The sequence below is a fragment of the Pyrus communis genome, chromosome 7 (genome assembly GCF_041283825.1).
Source record: "Pyrus communis isolate YQ-2024b chromosome 7, ASM4128382v1, whole genome shotgun sequence".
NCBI lineage: Eukaryota > Viridiplantae > Streptophyta > Magnoliopsida > Rosales > Rosaceae > Pyrus > Pyrus communis.
This window is the reverse complement of record NC_142571.1, coordinates 21,498,756-21,517,435: the sequence shown is the minus strand read 5'-3', so window position 1 is coordinate 21,517,435 and position 18,680 is coordinate 21,498,756. Positions and strand designations below refer to the sequence as shown.

The window sequence follows — 18,680 nt, the reverse complement described above, 5'->3', positions numbered from 1 at the left end:
ACTGTTCGTCAAGGTAGAAGAAGGAAAAGGAAAACAAAACGTACAGATTATTTAATATATTTTTATAGTCAATTTTGTTGTTAGTTAAGGTAGAATACTACAATTCATATTTATTGATAAACTATTAGAATTGTAGATGCTTTTTGTTTACAAATCATATTCTTATGAAGAAAAGAAAGGAACAGTGGGGAAGAAGCTACAAGGGCAGAGAGGGAAGAAAAAGGAGAGGAATGAGAAGAAGTAAAAAACTAACAAAAGTAAAACTACACTACTCAAGTACTGGTTTTTCTTTTTTAAGAAAAATGTTGCTCTGTGTTTTAATTTTTTCATCCACACAGTTTTCTTTTCAAATTTGCGGAACCTTTGTGCATTGAGAAGAAAAATACCAATAAATCAAAAACCTACTTTTTGTTCGAGACAGTTTTGCACTACTAGGCTCCCCTGACTGTTGCCTTTGTTTGTTCGATAGAAAGCTCCATCTCAGACGTATTATTGCTTGTAGCTTGTGGTACATAATGATTGAGGTACCTATCACAGCGATTGAGAAATCTGTCATAGCCCTCAGGTTTTCTAAATATATTCCAAAATGTGTCTTCGTATAAACAGACATGGCTTAATTAATCGCTGGCTAGCTAGCCATTAGGTCCCTTACAACTTCAAATCAGTCACTCACATGTATGCATGCATGCATATTTCTTTTCCAGTTTCTGTACCAGCATTACCTGACTGCCAAGGCACACTACAGCCCAACTGCCTCTCTCTTCCATTTGCTGATGAAAAATCCTAACAAATGATACTGATAAGTATATGAAATATAAGGCCACATCTTATCTTTTTCGTTCTTTGAGTTGTTTTCAGACCATTTGCGCTATCACCTCTTCACTAAGCAAACGTACGTACTCTGTCCTATAAGGCGATTGATCTCTTTTTGTAATCTTCATTTTTATTCTCCTAGCTAGATTTTATTTTTATTGGGGAAAGGTCACGGACGACTTCTTTATACATTCATCCATACTCAAACTTTCTATTTCTTTTTTTAATAGGATAAGTGTATACTAAGATCTTTAACGGAAGTCGTGAGAAATAGTAGCAGAGTTAATCTCATGCATTGTTAATTTGTTACCTCAACGACTAGGAAACAATACATATTAAAATTTTGAACTTGATCAAGATATTAGGTATTTTAGTGTGCAAGATCGATTATCAAACTTCAACGTCATTTTTATTTGTAATTAGAGCATTGTTTATGAGTCTAAAATTGATTGATAAAGTGTTAAGCCAATTGATCTAAGCTATATATTGGTATATTCCAATGGAAGCATTGTCTTATGATGCTAGTATATATCTTTAGAATATTATGCCTGTCCTCATGTGTTGTTACATCTTCAAAGAGATATTGATGTGTATTTATGAAGAGAATGACAAATTCATTCCACAAAGCCCCTATTTTCGTAAGATAAATTATATCTTATCCAACCCACACTGCCTCTATTCTCCTCACATTAGTTTAGTGCTGCAGATCTTCAACCACACAGCCAGAAGCATGCATGCGTGGTCGAACTCCTGAAAAATAGCATAATTTATTTATTTAATTTTGGCTGTTTCATGCTTGGTATTCCTGAATCAAATATACATGCATATTAAAACACATTGAGAAGTAGCAGCACATTAAAAATTATTAACTGAAGGAAAGAAAAAATAAAAAAAAAGCATTATCTCATCAGGACTTCAGAAACTGGTTGAAGAGTCTCCTGAACCATAATACTTGGAAGTCGGAAACCTTATCCCCATCACTTACAACTTACAAGGTCAAGCTTCTGATCGGCAGGTTTTGGCCCCTTTCTTTTTTGCAATTAACCATACTTCCAAAATTCCAAATCAATGTACTGTGCAACTGCATGCTTTCATATATATATATATATATATATATCACAATGCCCTTTTAAGAGAAGAGATTCCTGTTTTTTTTTAAAGAAAACAAGGACTAGTTGTGAGGCTCATATTACATTACATTAAATTTCAACGATCTGAACTGTCTATTTTTTTAAGTTCTACTTCATAGATTATCCTTGCAAAATATTAGTCAAATCGGAAATATTTGAGTCATCTAATTGAGTTCAACGAAATTGACAAATACTATGTTATAAGAAACATTGAAATTTCATCGTGAAAATAAAATGAAGAACTGATTTCGGATTGAATTAAATTTTTGTAAAGATGATCTATGAATCGAGACTTATAAAATAGACGGTTCAAATGGTTTAAGTTTGACGTGTAGTGAGTTCCACAACATCCTCATTTTAAAAGAAAATTGAAGATCTATACTCTTAAAAGGCTTGATCACAAACATATCAGTCTACAATTACAAGAAAACAGGCTTAGGGGTGGGCACAGTCTGGTTCGGCCCGGTTCCACCCTCAAAATGGAACCAGAACCAGAAAATTTCAACAGTTCAGTTCGGTGCGGTTCCGTTTAAATTAATTATTAAAACCATACGATTCGGTTCATGACGGTTTCAGTTCGGTTCATGTCGGTTTACGGTATGTTTTTTTTCTTTCTAAAATTCTACTTCTAATACCAAACACATATTTCAACCACAAATTCAAGTAAATTTGAGTTTCTACTACTAGGTCTACAAGATTTGTGACCGGAAGATAGAAAGTGTGCATATAAATTTAAATCAAAAGATAGAAAGGCTCATATCAAGACCAAAGTGTAAATCTTAAATTAAAACTAAAATGTACATAATGCATAACATACTGGAAAAGAATGGAGAAAAATAATGTAGAGGGAGAAAAGTGATAAAACAACAAAGGAGGGGGAGAGAAGTGAAGAAAAATATTGGGCTTATGCACATGGTCTTCTTGGAAAATGTCTTATTTATATAAAAATAATAATAAAACAATAATTTATATTAAAAGCGGTTCAGTCCAATTATTAATATTTCCAAACCAGAACCGGAACTGTTTGAAACAGTTCGGTTCAATTTTTGTTCCAGTTTTGACTTTTTGGTCAATGTGATTTTTTACGGCTTTTTTTGTTACGGTTCGATTCGGTTTCCGGTTTGGCGGTTTTTATGCCCACCCCTAAATAGGCTTGCAGTGACCAATTTATTAGTGACCATAAGAAAAAATGTTAATAATATTATGAATCTAGTGCCATTTTGCTAACAGGTCACTAAGCTCAGCTATTAACCTTTCATTACCTAATTTTAGTGACCCAATTAAAATTTGATCACTAAAAATAGCTTGATTTATAATCAGTGGCCAATAATAAAAAATGAAAATTAATCTTTTGAAAAAAAAAAGTTTTTAAGCAAAGGAAGAAATCAAGCAAAAATTGAACCCTTGGTTTTCTTTTTATGAGCCCAACTTTCCTCTTACAAAAACTCTCTTCAAGCCCTTTGTTTTGATGTGGGTCTTACATGTGTCTATTGGACCCATTTAGGAACCCTCAAGTTTCTCATCGAGGCCCATCTGTGGTTATTCTTCCGTTCAGCGGTTTTCTTTTTCATGAATTTGGGATGAAAAATTCGACCGTGGGATATTCCAAAGTCAGAGAGAGAGATACTACTAAACTAAGAGCTAGTAGGATACTCTTCAACATAAAAAAGTACTACTACTAAACGAAAAGCTAGTTGGTCTTCCATTTAGGGTTTGGACACATACAATATGATCATGGAATTTATATTGCAGTATATATATATTTTTTTTTTTTTTTTGACAAACAATAGATGTTGTTAGTTAAATGTTAGATTAGCCACCGACTGAGTTTGAACCCACGTCATCATGCAAGAGCTCAACACATTTTTATCACTATGATAAAGAGCCACTTGCTCAATCTATATATTCCGATGCTATGCAAATTGTCACTGATCAACCCAACTGTCGAACACATTAAATATTAATATGCGTTATTTACTTATTCCAAAAATTTGCCAATTGCAAGAGAATCCATTACTCAAATGTAATGCTTGTGACAGTGAAGGCTCAAGGAAATGCTCAAGAAACCAAACCATTTATTGAATCTACACCGTCAATCCAAAAACTATAAACTGCTTAGCACCAAACATACATCTTTCTAAATAAAAGGGAGGAACTGAAAGCAATGTCCTGCCTAAATACCACAATCTTGATGTTAAAAATTTAAACCATTTTAAGAAGAGTATATCCGGCCATATACATAATCAGTTCTTCCTCCTACATCATCTTACCTTTTAGAAAGCCCGCTAACGCTCGATTTGTATCGTGACATGGCTGATGTTATACTCCCTTCTGATATAAGCTACTACGTTGTCCAGCACCATGTCTGCATTTGCTTCTGGTCTAACTTTCACATGGCAAGCCAGCAGGATTTTCCCCACTGTGATAGCCCATATATGTAGCTCGTGGACAGCTACCACTTCGTCCATCTCCAACAGTCCTGTTTCAAGTTTCGATGCATCAATCTCTCTCGGAGTGCTCTCCATCAGGACATCAAGAATGTTCCGCATCATACTGATAGTTGTCCCCAAAACAATGACTGAAAAGATTAGGGTGCAGATTAAATCGACTATCTTCCACTCCGGCTTGACCCATATGATTGCCCCTCCAATCATTACCCCGATACTTTGAATGGAGTCTCCAAGCACATGGAGATAAGCTCCCTGTAGATTTATGTTCCGTTGCTTCTTCTCTCCTTGTCCATCTTTTGGCTTATCCAACAGTGGCTCAGCATGATCTTTGTCGGCGTGATGGTGTTTATGATCATCTTCATGAAGGTGCTCATCATCATGTGAGCGCTCCTCATGATCATGATCATGCAAGTGTTTCTCGAGAGCATGATCGTGATGATCATGATGAGAAGAAACAGTCATTCCATGACTATGACCACCGTGATCATGTCCATCATGTCCATGTCCATGTCCATGATCATGACCTAATAGTATGGCCATAACTATATTAACCACTAGACCAAATGCGGCAACAAGAAACATTAGAAATCCATTCACCTCGCTTGTGTTATGTATCATTCTAACTATGGCTTCATATACCAATATCCCTGCAAGCAACCATATGAGTTGGATGGATACCAGGGCACCGAGAATTTCAATCCTAAAAAACCCATAAGACTGGCGGGGAGTGGCTTCCCAGCTAGCCGCCCACAGAGAGAACAAGGAGATGGCAAATGCTGCAACGTCCGAAAGCAAATGTGCTGCATCTGTCAATATTGCTAAACTATTGGCTTCAATGCCACCAACTACCTCAACAGCCATGAACAGAACACACAGTACCACTGCTATTAAGAGTTTGCGCATGGAAGCTGATCGTTCTTTGGCACCTTTAGAGTTGGATCCAACATCCGCGAGTCCACATGGTGCTTCCCCACAAATCTTACTCCCACCATTACTTGTCTCACCATCATGAACATCTTGATGGATCTCAATAACCTGTGCATGTTGAGTATTTTGTGCTTCCATCTGAAAATCCACAAAAATAACACAAGTAATATGCGTGAATGCTTAGTGCAGTCAGTATGCAAAATAGCACGGAAAAAAATGTTCTGAAATTGGACAAAGAAAAAAACGCAATATGATTCCATTACTTCACTTTCATGAACCAAATTCCATTACTTCACTTTCATGAGCCAACAAAGAAGTTCATTGATTAGCACAGACCAAATGAAGTGTATCCTTAAATCTGTAAATAATTATTACACTTGCCTGTGACCTCCAATCTCTTTCGAACACGGTATTGCGATAAAGTTATCTAACAAGAATAACACAATCTATTGAAAAAACCAGTGAAAGACATAAAAGGAATGATTCTAAACAAGGTAAGAAATTTTTTCAAAGAATTCTTCTATCATTTTTCTAGCTTTGACTTGCATCGTTTGCAGCCACTACAATTTATAGGCTTCAACATTCAACCATTGGAGTTCCTACCTAATGAGACATCCTATAGAAAACAAAACGTTCTTTGCTGGACACAATGCATCCTTTATGTAGGCAGATTTCTGCAACCTCATTAACCCCAAAAACTACAAACTATATCTTTATCAATATCCCTATTTTTCAAAACAGAGCATAAGCATGTTAAACTTCCTAGGTGAAAATGTTTATGAGATTCCTGAAAGCAAAAACATGGTTTCCGCCATTGTTTTCATTTCTTCAGTAGTGGTCACACTATCTAGTATCTAATTTCCTTAGCAACTTAGAAGGCATCAAAGCTTGCCAACACAATTCTCTGAGGATCATGGTTATAAAATTTCGAACTCATAGTAACTTCTGAAACCATATCTTCCTCTAAATTTCTACATAAAAAAATTGAAAAAACAATGGAAAGAAAAAAGATGGCATCTCATCCCAAATCCCAATTTCTCACAGACCCAGCACAATTCAATAAACCAGTGAAGCTCAGCTGGACTCAAATTTAGCAGCTGTAGTTGCATTTTCATAGTATAGTATGGAGCAGAAAACTCATGATCCATCAAATGACAGGAATTCAATTTAGCCAAACTAACATCTGCAGGAGCAGGTTTCAAAATCGCCTTAGATTGTCTAGGCCGGTTGCCAGGAGGTTTTCGTAGCTTCCAAATAGGAACCAAAAACAAACTATATGACCTAATTTATTCATCAAATTGACAAAGTTGTTGCTGCAGATGTACTGCAAACAGGAATTCTAATAGTCCAAACATTCAGATTATCAAAGGCTTAGACAAATCGCACCAACAACATCAAAGTAAGTTATGGAAATCACAACCCAAAAGACACATCAACAAATGCTATCATTTCAGAATTTCACATACAACACAGCAGATAAGGAAATAGAAGAACCCCATTAACTATCTTTGGTGAAAAAACCCTATCACACCATCAAACCATTTCAAACATATATCGCATAATCTCTATCTTCCAATTCCAAGAGGAACAATTGATACAAGAAAAAGTTTATTACTTGATAAATATAAAAAACAGATTCACAGGAAAGTTAAGAATATATATAAATAGAATTAAGGACTTGAAAGAATCTACCTTTGAGTTTAGGCACTTACGGCATTCCTATAGCAAAGGGTCTCTCTCTCTCTCAAGTTCAGATATTACTGGCAGTAGCAGTGGTGAGAGCCTTTTTATCTTTGGAAAGTTTTGGGAGTTGGGGAGTCTTTGCCACGAATGGAAGAACAACTTTATAGGGTACAATTATAGCCTTCACCGAATGTTCAAGAGGACCAGAAGACTAGTAGTCTCTGTGCAACTACAAGGAAAGAAAGGAGAGAGAGAGAGAGAGAGAGAGAGAGAGAGAGCAAATAAAAAACTTGAGTCGAACGCTGTATTGGAGTAGTACTGTAGTCATGAGGTGACCCCGCGTGGGTCTCAGTTTCTCGAGGGTGCGGCAAGATTTGTCCACACTGTTCATGTCACACAACGGACAGATAATTCATTTAGAATATTCTACTTATTTTTATTTGAAAATTCATAGAATTTTTATTTTAATGTATTAGATTGGTGTTCCGAAGATAGTGGGTTGCCCGGATGAATATTTTGTATAATATGAAAATATATTGGATTTAGGAATGGCAACCGTTCAGTTTTGGAATGAAAATACTATATCCATCTTCATAATCATGAAAATTAACCATATTCATAACCGTCAATTAACCATTGGATATTATCCATAACCATACCCACCGAGTAATGGATTTTCCGTCGGTTAACGGTCCATCTTCGTGAATACAAAAAATATATTCGTTCAATTGAGTCATTATAATTTAGTAAATATTAATTTCGTAATTAAATATTTAATGTGTAAAATGATTTAATGAATGAATCTTGTGGAACATAAAAATTAAAGCTAAACATTGATAATGTTGGCTGATTTTTTATTCTCCCATAAGTACTATTGGTTTGGATTCTCATATATTTTGATTCATATCAAAACTTTTTAACTTGCCCACAAAATGCAACTCACACAGTGCAACTTTTGTATTCTCAAGGTAATGGATTTGGTATAATAAATAAATAAATAAATATATATATACACACATATATATATATATATATTATATAATACATAATTCGGGTCGGATAAGGAGACGGATACAAATTCCTATAACCATATCCAAAATTATAACCTAATATTATTCACGGTTTTTCCTAATATTCAAAATATATCCAAATTTTCACACCCAAATCCAATCTATTCGAACAATTATCCATGGTTATCGATTTTAACCGCTAGAATTATCATCCCTAATTAGATTGGTTATGATTTGATCATCAATAGTTGTTTTATTCCCTGCTAATCATGACTGGCGGTTTCTTAATTTTGCCTTATATGGATAAATAGATTTTGACATAAAAATTTTTCTTAAAAAGGGACCACTTATGATAAAGAGTTTTAGATTTGATTCTTATTATTATTTTTATTAGCAAATTTTATGTCAAATTATTATGAGTGCATAATTATATAACTGTGACATCCCATATCGTTTAGGGGAGTGATCCTTATATGTATATTCTCATCCCTACCTAGCACGAGGCATTTTGGGAGCTCACTGGCTTCGGATTCCGTAGGAACTCCGAAGTTAAGCGAGAAGGGGGCTAGAGCATTCCCATGATGGGTGACCCATTGGGAAGTTGCTCGTGAGTTCACAAAAACAAAACCGTGAGGGAATGGTAAGCCCAAAGCGGACAATATCGTGCTACGGTGGTGGAGCGGGCCCGGGACGGATGTGACAATTGGTGTCAGAGCCAATCCCTGGCCGGAAATGTGCTGACGAGGACATCGGGCCCCTAAGGGGGGTGGATTGTGACATCCTACATCGCCCAGGAGAGTGATCCTTATATGTATATTCCCATCCCTACCTATCACGAGGCTTTTTGGGAGCTCACTGGTTTCGGGTTCCGTAGGAACTCCGAAGTTAAGCGAGAAGGGGGTTAGAGCAATCCCATGATGGGTGACCCACTGGGAAGTTGCTCGTGAGTTCCCAAAAATAAAACCGTGAGGGAATGGTAAGCCCAAAGCGGACAATATCGTGCTACGGTGGTGGAGCGGGCCCGGGAAATGATCCTCCCCAGGCCGGGATGTGACAATAACAACTTTTGACAAAAAAAAATAAAAAATTATATAAGTTGACTCAAATTTTAGTCTCTTAATCTAAATATATCGTTGTTTTCAAATAATAAAGAGGTATTGGTCGATTCTCCCTTTCCCTTCACCCCACCCAACATGTAAGGAATTGCCAATTTTCCTTCTGAATTTTAATGTACGCAATTCAAACAAAAAAAAATATACGCAATGAACTAGCGGAACAAAAGAAGAAAAAAGAAACAATATGTGGTCTAAATTAGAAATAAAAATTACCTTTTGCAATTATAAAATTAAGTTTAGGGAATAAAAATAAGGAAATTGGCCGATAAAAGTTCATGATGTAATCGGCTAAAACTTAAATCCAGGGAGAAATTGGCCAATTATAAACAAATAATTGGCTAAAATTAAAGTTCATGGGGAAATTAGCAAGCTCCTTAAAGCATCTCCAAAAAATATGTCAAAACTGCCACATAAACATACAACATTAAAAAGTGACAGCAAACTTTCTTCAACCAAGCCTTCAATTTCTTATGTGACACTGAGTCATTTGAAAGCAAGGTCTTCTGGTGGCATTGATTTTATTAGATTAGTTACTGACGGAGTTTAAACCCATGTCGTCGTGTAATGGCTCAACACATTTCCACCATTATGGCAAAGGGCCACTTTGCTTCTTTTTCTTTTTTTTTTTTTCCTTTTTTTTTTGCCTTATATGGATAATATAATTTGACATTAAAAAATTTTGAAGGGCCCACCTCTAATTAATGAGAAGTTTTAAATTTAATTCTCGTAAATAACGAATTTTATGTCAAATTATTATGACTTCTTTATTATATAACTTAATGCAAATTTTAATTTCTTAGTCTAAATGTATCGTTGTTTTCAAATAAATAAATAAAATAAAGGGAGATAGCGAAACATGCAGCAGCTGCATGAACTTGCTCTTTCCCATTGAGAGAAAATTGTGAGAAACGATAAAATGACCAAAACAATAATTATGTTGTAAAATTAGACAAAATATGAAGTGCAGAACATGAAAGCAATTTTTGTGTTATTTTCTCTTAGTTTCTAGTTTATAACCTCAACTTGACATATTGTTACAGATTATTTTTTTGTATGATTACAGTTTAATATGTATGGTTTAAAGATTGAAGATATTCGTTAATACTTTGATTTTTCAAGTTGAAAATATAACCAATTCACCTACACATACCACCCCTTTTGTTGGGAACTTGCATCGAACAAAGTCATCCCACATTAGATGCAACAAGAGCCGCAAATTAAGCATTAGGGCTACACATTAAGCTATGTGGTGGAGGTCAATTGTCGACCAAGCTCGCCATCCATTTGTTACATTTACTCACGGACAATGCATGCATGGGCATCCATATTTATAATTAATGAGTTGTCAACAGCAAAATATGAGTTAGAATTCACGCTACTATGTAAATAGACATTAATCGCTTGTGAAATCAACTTGCTTCAAAGACTGATACATAAATTATCGATGCCATTGTTGGTATTGCCTTAAGCTAGATCCCCTTTATTCTGTATACAATATGCTGACATTGTCAACAGGTAACAAAACGCAACAATAAGATAAGAAGTTTAACATTTACTCATATTCTAATTAATCACATAAAGAAACATTAAACAAGACGTTTACAAACTTACAATTGCACAATATAAAATTATACATGCGAAAAGTAAAATAATCTGACTATATGTATATATTTGTGAATTTTGTGATTTCCATTTTAATTTTCGGTCTTCTATTGCACTCTTAATTCGGTGGATAAGGTAACATTTCCACACCCCATACATCTTTCTTCAGGCATTGAGATTCTATTCTAAAAGCAAATGACAACACAAGCATGGCCCCAAAAATAGGGCTACCCAACACAAGAATGAAAGTTTATCTTTTTCGGGATATAATCTCGTGTGATTGCTCACTCATTACGTAATATATGACAATGTGAATATATTTCTGGTGACACCCAACATCGCAAGAGTCCTACAACCCCAACAAACTGTCAGACAATATTACAACCCAAAAACACTTGGAGTAAATTACGATTCCTACAATTCCTCAAACTAAAATCATGTTAAGCCAACAGTTTTAACTAAACCAATTTTAGGACAAGATACAACCAAGTTTAGATCTTTCTTTTTCTTTCCTCCCCGCAAAGATATAAAAGCCCACAAAAAATTCTGAATTTCAGGTTTTTGTTTGGGTACAAAGAAGAACAGATAATAAGGAGAAGGCAGGTTCGACATAGAATCTTGGAATAATAATCTCTTTGTACGTGTGTTGTGAGTAGTATATTATGGGTAAGCTTCAACCAATAAAACTAGGAGATCCAAGTAGTAGTAAGATTCAAATTGGTTTCATTACCATTACGTACACAAAATTTATGACCTTTTTGAAGAAAAAGAAGATTGCAAAGAAAGCATTGTAGCGTTTTATCTAGTTTGCCTCGGAGCATGCATAGCATACGTTGGAGTTCTTGGCCGTTAGAACTTATATGCCTGTATCACAAAGAACACGTGGTCCATAGGTAGATGGATCAGGGTCACGTGAGAGTGCCCGGGGTGAAGGCTAAGCCCATTTCTTGATCAAGCAGAAGTAAATGGAAAGTGGGGCAAGATCCATGGAGAGAAATGAACATAAAAACGCCTATACTTCTTGCTCAATCTTCATTGTAAACCCTGGCATCATTTTTCCAGACAAGTTCATTCAGTCGCATAGAAAGTGAATCTGATTTTCTTATTTTGTTTTTTGCTTTCTTATCCCATTCATCTTTGTGATCTTATTTTTATGAAAATGCATCATTTTACTTTGTGTCCCTACTTTGTTTTATCCTTGAAACTGATGTCAAAAATTAATTTTTTTTGGTGATTTAGGTCCTTCATAACATTCATTTAGAAGTGCCAATCTTCGAGATTAATTGAGTAGTTAGTTTAATTGAATTTGATACCCTAACCCGCAGCACTTGACAAGTGCCAATCTTACTATCAATAACGTCAATTATTTGTACTAATAATATGCCGATACATTTTGTTATTACCAATGTTACAACGTTTATTCGACACAATATCAACAATTCACCCCTTAATAAATAAGGAACATCCTGCCCTTAAAGGGTCTGTCCGATGTACAATTAATTAAAGAGAGAAAACAACCGAAAACGAAAAATCAAAAGTCAGGGACGACGAGAGAAATCTGGAGGAAAAAAAAATCTTGGTGATGCAAACAAAAAAAGGTTTCTATAATCAATCATCTTTGTCCTCCAAATCTAGACCCCAACACTAACAATCAATTTGCAGATTGACACTGCTGAAGCTATACCCAGCTCTAATATAATCCGATCTGGTCTTTTCACATTGCAAGCCCGAAGGGCTAATCCCATTGTGATAGCTCTGTGAAATATATTGCAGAAATATACCAACTATTTATTGACTAGCATAAGAAGGGTAGTATGGTCAAGGTCAAAATGTGTAAAAATGATATAAAAGACAGTTAGTTAGTTAGAGTTGGGAGGCTTTGAAGCTTAGGAGATAAGATAACACTTGGGTATATAAGTGTGAAAGATCTTGTAAACAAGTAATCAATTGTAATACACGAAAATATCATATCTCTCTATCTCTCTTCTCTATCATTCTTTCTCTCTATATTTCTAGGTATTTTCTGGTTTTCTTGATGAACACTGTTATCATGGTATCAATCACTCGAACGATTCTTGGTGCCGTTTCTTCCGCTGGAGATTAAATAACTGCGGGTGAAGGTTAATGATGGCTGCAAGGTCACAGCGATTTCTGTCAAAAAGGGTCAAGGGGTTTGTTCATATCAGGTTCTTGGTTTCTGTTTTTGCAGTGCACACCATCTGTTTGTGATATGTTCTAGGTGAAGAGTGTGTGTTCTTTTTCTATGAATTTGAAGGTCGATAACCATTGTTAGCAAGTTCAAAGGCCGATAGCCATTATTTGAGTTCGTAAGAGGCCGATAGCCATTGTTTGATTGTGAAATGTGTTTTTTTTTTTGTCGAAGAAAGAAAAAGGCCGATAGCCATTAGCAAAGAAGGGCAGCATATTTAGGGTTCAAGAGCATATTTTGTTTAGTTGTTTGGTATTCAAATGGCGGCATCTAATGTCAAGATTGAAGGGTTGCTTGGGATGCTTACGGTAAAGCTTCAGGATGACAATTTTGTTAAATGGAGTTTCCAGTTTCAGTCTATTCTTAGGGGATATGATCTTTTTGATCATTTCACGGGTGAAGATCCATGTCCTCCGAGATTTGTTATTGATACAGAGTCAGGAGTTACTATTGAAGTTACTGTGGCATATAAAGATTGGGTGAAGAAGGATCTAGCCTTACTCAGTTTTCTCATTGCTACACTATCTGATGATGTTATGGAACACATTATTGGTAGTAAGACTGCGTGTGAGGCCTGGACTTGTTTACAAGAAAGATTTGCGTCTGTCTCTATGGTTAGAATCAATCAACTAAAAAGTGAGTTCCACACTATCCAAAAAGGTGGGGAATCTGTGGATAGGTTTCTTTTAAGGGTTAAAGTTACTAAGGATCAACTAGTGTCTGCTGGAGAAAGGATCACTGAGAATGATTTTCTTATAGCTGTGCTATCTGGCTTACCTCCTGAGTTTGAAATGATAAAGACTGTGATATTGGCTCGGGATTCTCCTATATCATATAAAGATTTGAGGGCTCAGCTTCTTGGTGCAGAGGCTAATATTGAATCACGAATGAAGTCTTTGAGTACATCCATGGCAGCAATGTATGTTCATGGAGATGGATCTGGCTCCAATGTTTTTCAGAATAATCATAACGGTTTCGAAGTTGGGGAAAGTTCCAACTCTCACAGATTTCAAGGGGAGTATGATGGCGAACACTCCAATGCGTTTCATGGTGGTTCTGGCTTTGTGGGGAATGGTGACAGGTTTGTCCAGAAGAGCAATTTTTCAGGGGGCAATAGGAGGTATAATGGCAATTATAACAATGGTAATTTTGATCATAGAAGTACTAATGGTTCAAGAAACTTCTCTGGTAATGGAAATCCATCTGGTCACAGAGGTCACAATGGCAGTTTTAATGGCAATTTTTCTGGCAATGGTAAAAGTGTTCAGTCACAGAATGGAAGTAGTTTCTCCAGTAATGGTTTTCAAAAGAGTAATACCTGGAATGGCAATACATCTTACAGATCTGGTGTTTCACCTGAGTGTCAAATATGTTCCAAGAGGGGACATACAGCAGCTAATTGCTATCACAGAGCTGCCACTGGAAATACAGGGTTCCTTGCTTGTCAGATTTGTGGGAAAAGAGGACATATTGCACTGGAGTGTTATCATCGCAATAATTTTGCTTATCAGGGTACTCCACCACCTTCTTCCTTGACTGCAATGACTGCACAGGCTCATATTAGACAGAATACACCACAGAACAATGGACATGGGTTATCCAATGGGGATACTTGGATTCTAGACACCGGAGCTACACATCACATGACTTCCAATGTTCATGCACTCTCTCAAGTCAATTCTTACAATGGAGATGAGAAGATAACAATTGGAAATGGTGAAGGTTTGGCAGTCAAGAACATTGGTTCTTCTACAATTACAACTCCAAATAATGCTTTAATTCTGCATAATGTGTTGCATGTGCCTCAAATTACTGCCACTCTTCTTTCTGTTAAGATGTTATGCAAAGATAATGGATGTTGGTTTATTTGTGATGATGTGGATTTCTTTATACATGACAAAGCAACAAGGGTGATTTTGTACCACGGAAGGAGTGATGATGGGGAACTTTTCAAGATTCCAGTAACTGTTTTTGATAACTCATTTGCTACAAGGTTGAGTCGATGTGCTGCATTCTTGGGACAGAAAGTAAGGACTGCAATTTGGCATCAACGGCTAGGACATCCATCAGGGGATATTTTAGCTAGAATGTTGAAGACTGCTGACATTAGTACTAGTCAAGATACTTGTCCAACTTTGTGTTCTTCTTGTGTACAAGGGAAAATGTGTAGACAAGTATTTCCAGTAAGACAAAATAAAGCTAAGTGTTTGTTTGAGAAAGTTCACTCTGATGTATAGGGACCATCTCCAATCCAATCTATAGAAAGATATAAATACTACATTACTTTTGTAGATGAATTTTCCAAATTCATGTGGATTTTTCCTATGATCAATAAATCAGAAGCTTGTTCAATTTTTGTGAAGTGCACAGCTTTTGTGCTTAATCAGTTTCATGCTTCAATTAAATGTTTTCAGTCTGATGGGGGAAGTGAATAAATGAGTAAACCATTTAAGGAGTTTCTAGCAAGTAAGGGTATTTCCCACATGATTTCCTGTCCTTATACTCCTCACCAGAATGGTATTGCTGAAATGAGACATTGTCATGTAGTAGAAACTGCCATTACTTTAATGGCAGAAGCAAGTTTGCCTCAAATGTTCTGGTATCATGCCTGTGCTCATGCAGTTCTCTTAATTAACAGAATGTCATCTCAAGTCTTAGAGTTTCAGTCTCCTTATCAAATTTTGTTTGGACAAACACCAGATATTCATAACTTTAGAGTATTTGGCACTGTCATTTATCCCTTACTGCGCCCATATACCAGTAATAAGTTTCAACCTAGATCTTCACTATGTGTTTTCCTTGGTTATGCTTTGGGATACAAATGAGCAATCTGCTATGATATGAACACTGGTAAATTGATCTTGTATAGGCATGTCATATACGATGAGGAAATGTTTCCCTATAAAACAGTCATATCTCGAGGGTGTATTCATTCTGAACAGTCTAAGCACATATCAGGAGATGTGGTTGTGGTTCAAATGCCTATTCATGCAGTTCATAGTACAATATTTGTATCAAGTGCAGCTTCAATGTTAGATCCAGTCTCTCAACAGCCAGTGTCAAGTGGGCAATCCAGTTCTGAAATGGAAGCATCTCATGAATCTGCTAATCGTTCCAACTACTCACAACCATCACCTTCCCATCATCACTCCAATGCAGAAGTCAATGCATCACCCTTGTTACCTGTCCATCATAGTTCCCAACTAGAGGTATTGATTTCTATCTCTCCTCAACTCAGTGAACATTCTGAAAATCATTCCATGTCCCCAGATGCAGTGTTTATTCATCCCATGGTTACACGATTGAAAAGTGGGACTATACAACGACAAGATTATGCTACCTATTTGACATCTTTTCCAGAATTACAGTCTTTACATGTTACAGAAGATGAAGTGTTCTCTGGTGGTTATTCCTTTGTGACAGAGATCACTGATACTAAAGAACCTTCTAATTTTCGAAAAGCTGCAAGTTTCCCACATTGGCAGCAAGCTATGCAGGAAGAATATGACTCTCTCAAGGCTCAGGGGACCTGGCAGCTAGTTCGATATCCTAGTAATAGATCTGTGGTTGGTAGTAAATGGGTTTACAAGGTCAAAAAGAAGTCTGATGGCAGTGTATCGAGATACAAAGCTCGATTGGTGGCTCAAGGGTTTTCACAGGAGCATGGAATTAATTATTCTGAGACATTTAGTCCTGTTGTTCGACATACAACAGTGAGAATCATTCTTGCTATAGCTGCGATGAATCACTGGAGTTGAAACAATTGGACATTAAAAATGCATTCTTGCATGAGGATTTACAAGAAGAGGTTTATATGCACCAACCTCAAGGTTTTATTGATCCCACATGTCCCACTTATGTCTGTAAACTAGTTAAATCACTGTATGACCTTAAACAGGCACCAAGGGCCTGGAATTCTAAGTTTACCACCTATCTGTGTGCTATGGGGTTTCATGCTTCATTGTCTGACACAAGTCTGGTTGTAAAGAACACTGGTACTGATATCATCATCCTTCTTCTCTATGTGGATGATATAATTTTGACAGGTTCTAATTCTGTCCAAATTCAACAGGTCATTCATGAATTATAAAAGGTGTTTGAATTGAAATATTTGGGTAGACTCAGCTATTTCTTGGGCCAACAGATTTCATATCCTTCAAATGGGGATATATTTGTCAACCAGTCCAAATATATCAAAGATTTGCTTCATAAAGCTGGAATGGATTCTTGTAAACCATCCACAACACCATGTAAGCCACACAACTCATTGCTTCTCACTGAAGGAATGTCATTGCCTGATCCTACATTTTATAGGAGCATTGTCAGTTCTCTCCAATACCTAACATTTACTAGGCCGGATATTGCTTTTGCAGTTAATTCAGTGTGCCAATTTATGAAAGCACCAACTGATGTTCATTTTGGAGTTGTGAAGAGAATCTTGAGGTATCTTAAGGGTACAATACAGTATGGTATTGTATATTCCGCAGCTACAACACCAAGTCTCAAGGCTTTTTCAGACTCTGATTAGGCTGCAAATTTGAACACTCGGAGGTCTGTGACTAGTTATCTTGTTTTTCTTGGCAATAATCCAATTTCATGGCAGTCCAAGAAACAAGGTTCTGTCTGTCGAAGCTCTACTAAAGCAGAATACAAAGCCTTGGCTCACACTGCAGCTGATCTAGCGTGGATAAGGGCAGTCTTGAAGGATTTGGATGTGTTTCTGCCCACATCACCTGTTATACACTATAATAATTTGTCTGCGATTGCATTAAGTGCAAATCCAGTGTTTCACTCTCGAATCAAGCACTTGGATATGGATTATCATTTTGTTAGAGAAAATGTGCAACAAGGTGATTTAGAAGTCGCCTATATTCCCACTGAAGATCAATCTGCCGATATTCTCACAAAGGGGTTACATGGGCCATTATTTGTCAAACATTGTTACAATCTTAAGCTTGGTTCCCCAATTTAAGATTGCGGGGGGATATTGACTAGCATAAGAAGGGTAGTATCGTCAAGGTCAAAATGTGTAAAAATGATATAAAAGACAGTTAGTTAGTTAGAGTTGGGAGGTTTTGAAGCTTAGGAGATAAGATCATACTTGGGTATATAAGTGTGAAAGATCTTGTAAGCAAGTAATCAATTGTAATACATGAAAATATCATATCTCTCTATCTCTCTTCTCTATCATTCTTTCTCTCTATATTTCTAGGTATTTTTTGGTTTTCTTGATGAACACTGTTATCACTATTTATATGATCAAATATAATAAATTAAATGCATAATCACTATTAGACTTATGAAAATTAAATTAGGAAAAATGAATAAGAATATCTGGCCTATGAACCGAAGAGAGGCACGATGTCACTGCCCTAAAGCTGTAGACGCCTCCCTACGTGCAGGTTATGGCGGTGCCTACAACTCTAAGATACAACCCAAAGCCTCACAGGATGTATGACCCATTATGCACGCCAACGGCAGACAGGATTGCCAAGTAGTAATCAATTGCTCAAGAATTATAAAGTAGGAATGTAAATTGACTGACAGAGATATGAGAAGTAAAAGAGACAGAATAGTTTTTAACATATTTTGTTTTCTGTCGGAGTTTTCTTATTTAAAGAACTTCTCATACCCCTTTAGAAAAGGATTATGACTCTTCAAATAAAACACAACTCATAAATACTAAAAATAAATAAGATAATAATAAGTTTTGAATCGTTAATATAAAATATAATTAAAAT

At 36.1% G+C, this 18,680-nt stretch overlaps 1 protein-coding gene across 2 annotated transcripts; it reads right to left on the bottom strand.

The window, feature by feature from the left end:
• Window positions 1–3,998: 3,998 nt before the first annotated feature.
• Window positions 3,999–7,331, bottom strand: LOC137734670 (metal tolerance protein 1). 2 transcript variants are annotated; one of them, XM_068473931.2, is made up of 2 exons: window positions 7,013–7,331; window positions 3,999–5,458 (listed from the first exon to the last, which is right to left on the bottom strand). In XM_068473931.2, exon 2 carries the CDS (start codon window positions 5,456–5,458, stop codon window positions 4,229–4,231), a length of 1,230 nt encoding a protein of 409 aa, XP_068330032.2. In that variant the 5' UTR covers window positions 7,013–7,331; the 3' UTR covers window positions 3,999–4,228. The 2 variants fall into 2 exon arrangements, with proteins under 2 accessions (XP_068330032.2, XP_068330033.2); XM_068473932.2 differs by having other exon boundaries at window positions 7,033–7,304.
• Between the last annotated feature and the right edge of the window lie 11,349 nt (window positions 7,332–18,680).

What these genes read in the sequence shown, in the direction of transcription:
- LOC137734670 (XM_068473931.2), bottom strand. Translation starts at nt 5,458, where the DNA reads ATGGAAGCACAAAATACTCAACATGCACAGGTTATTGAGATCCATCAA.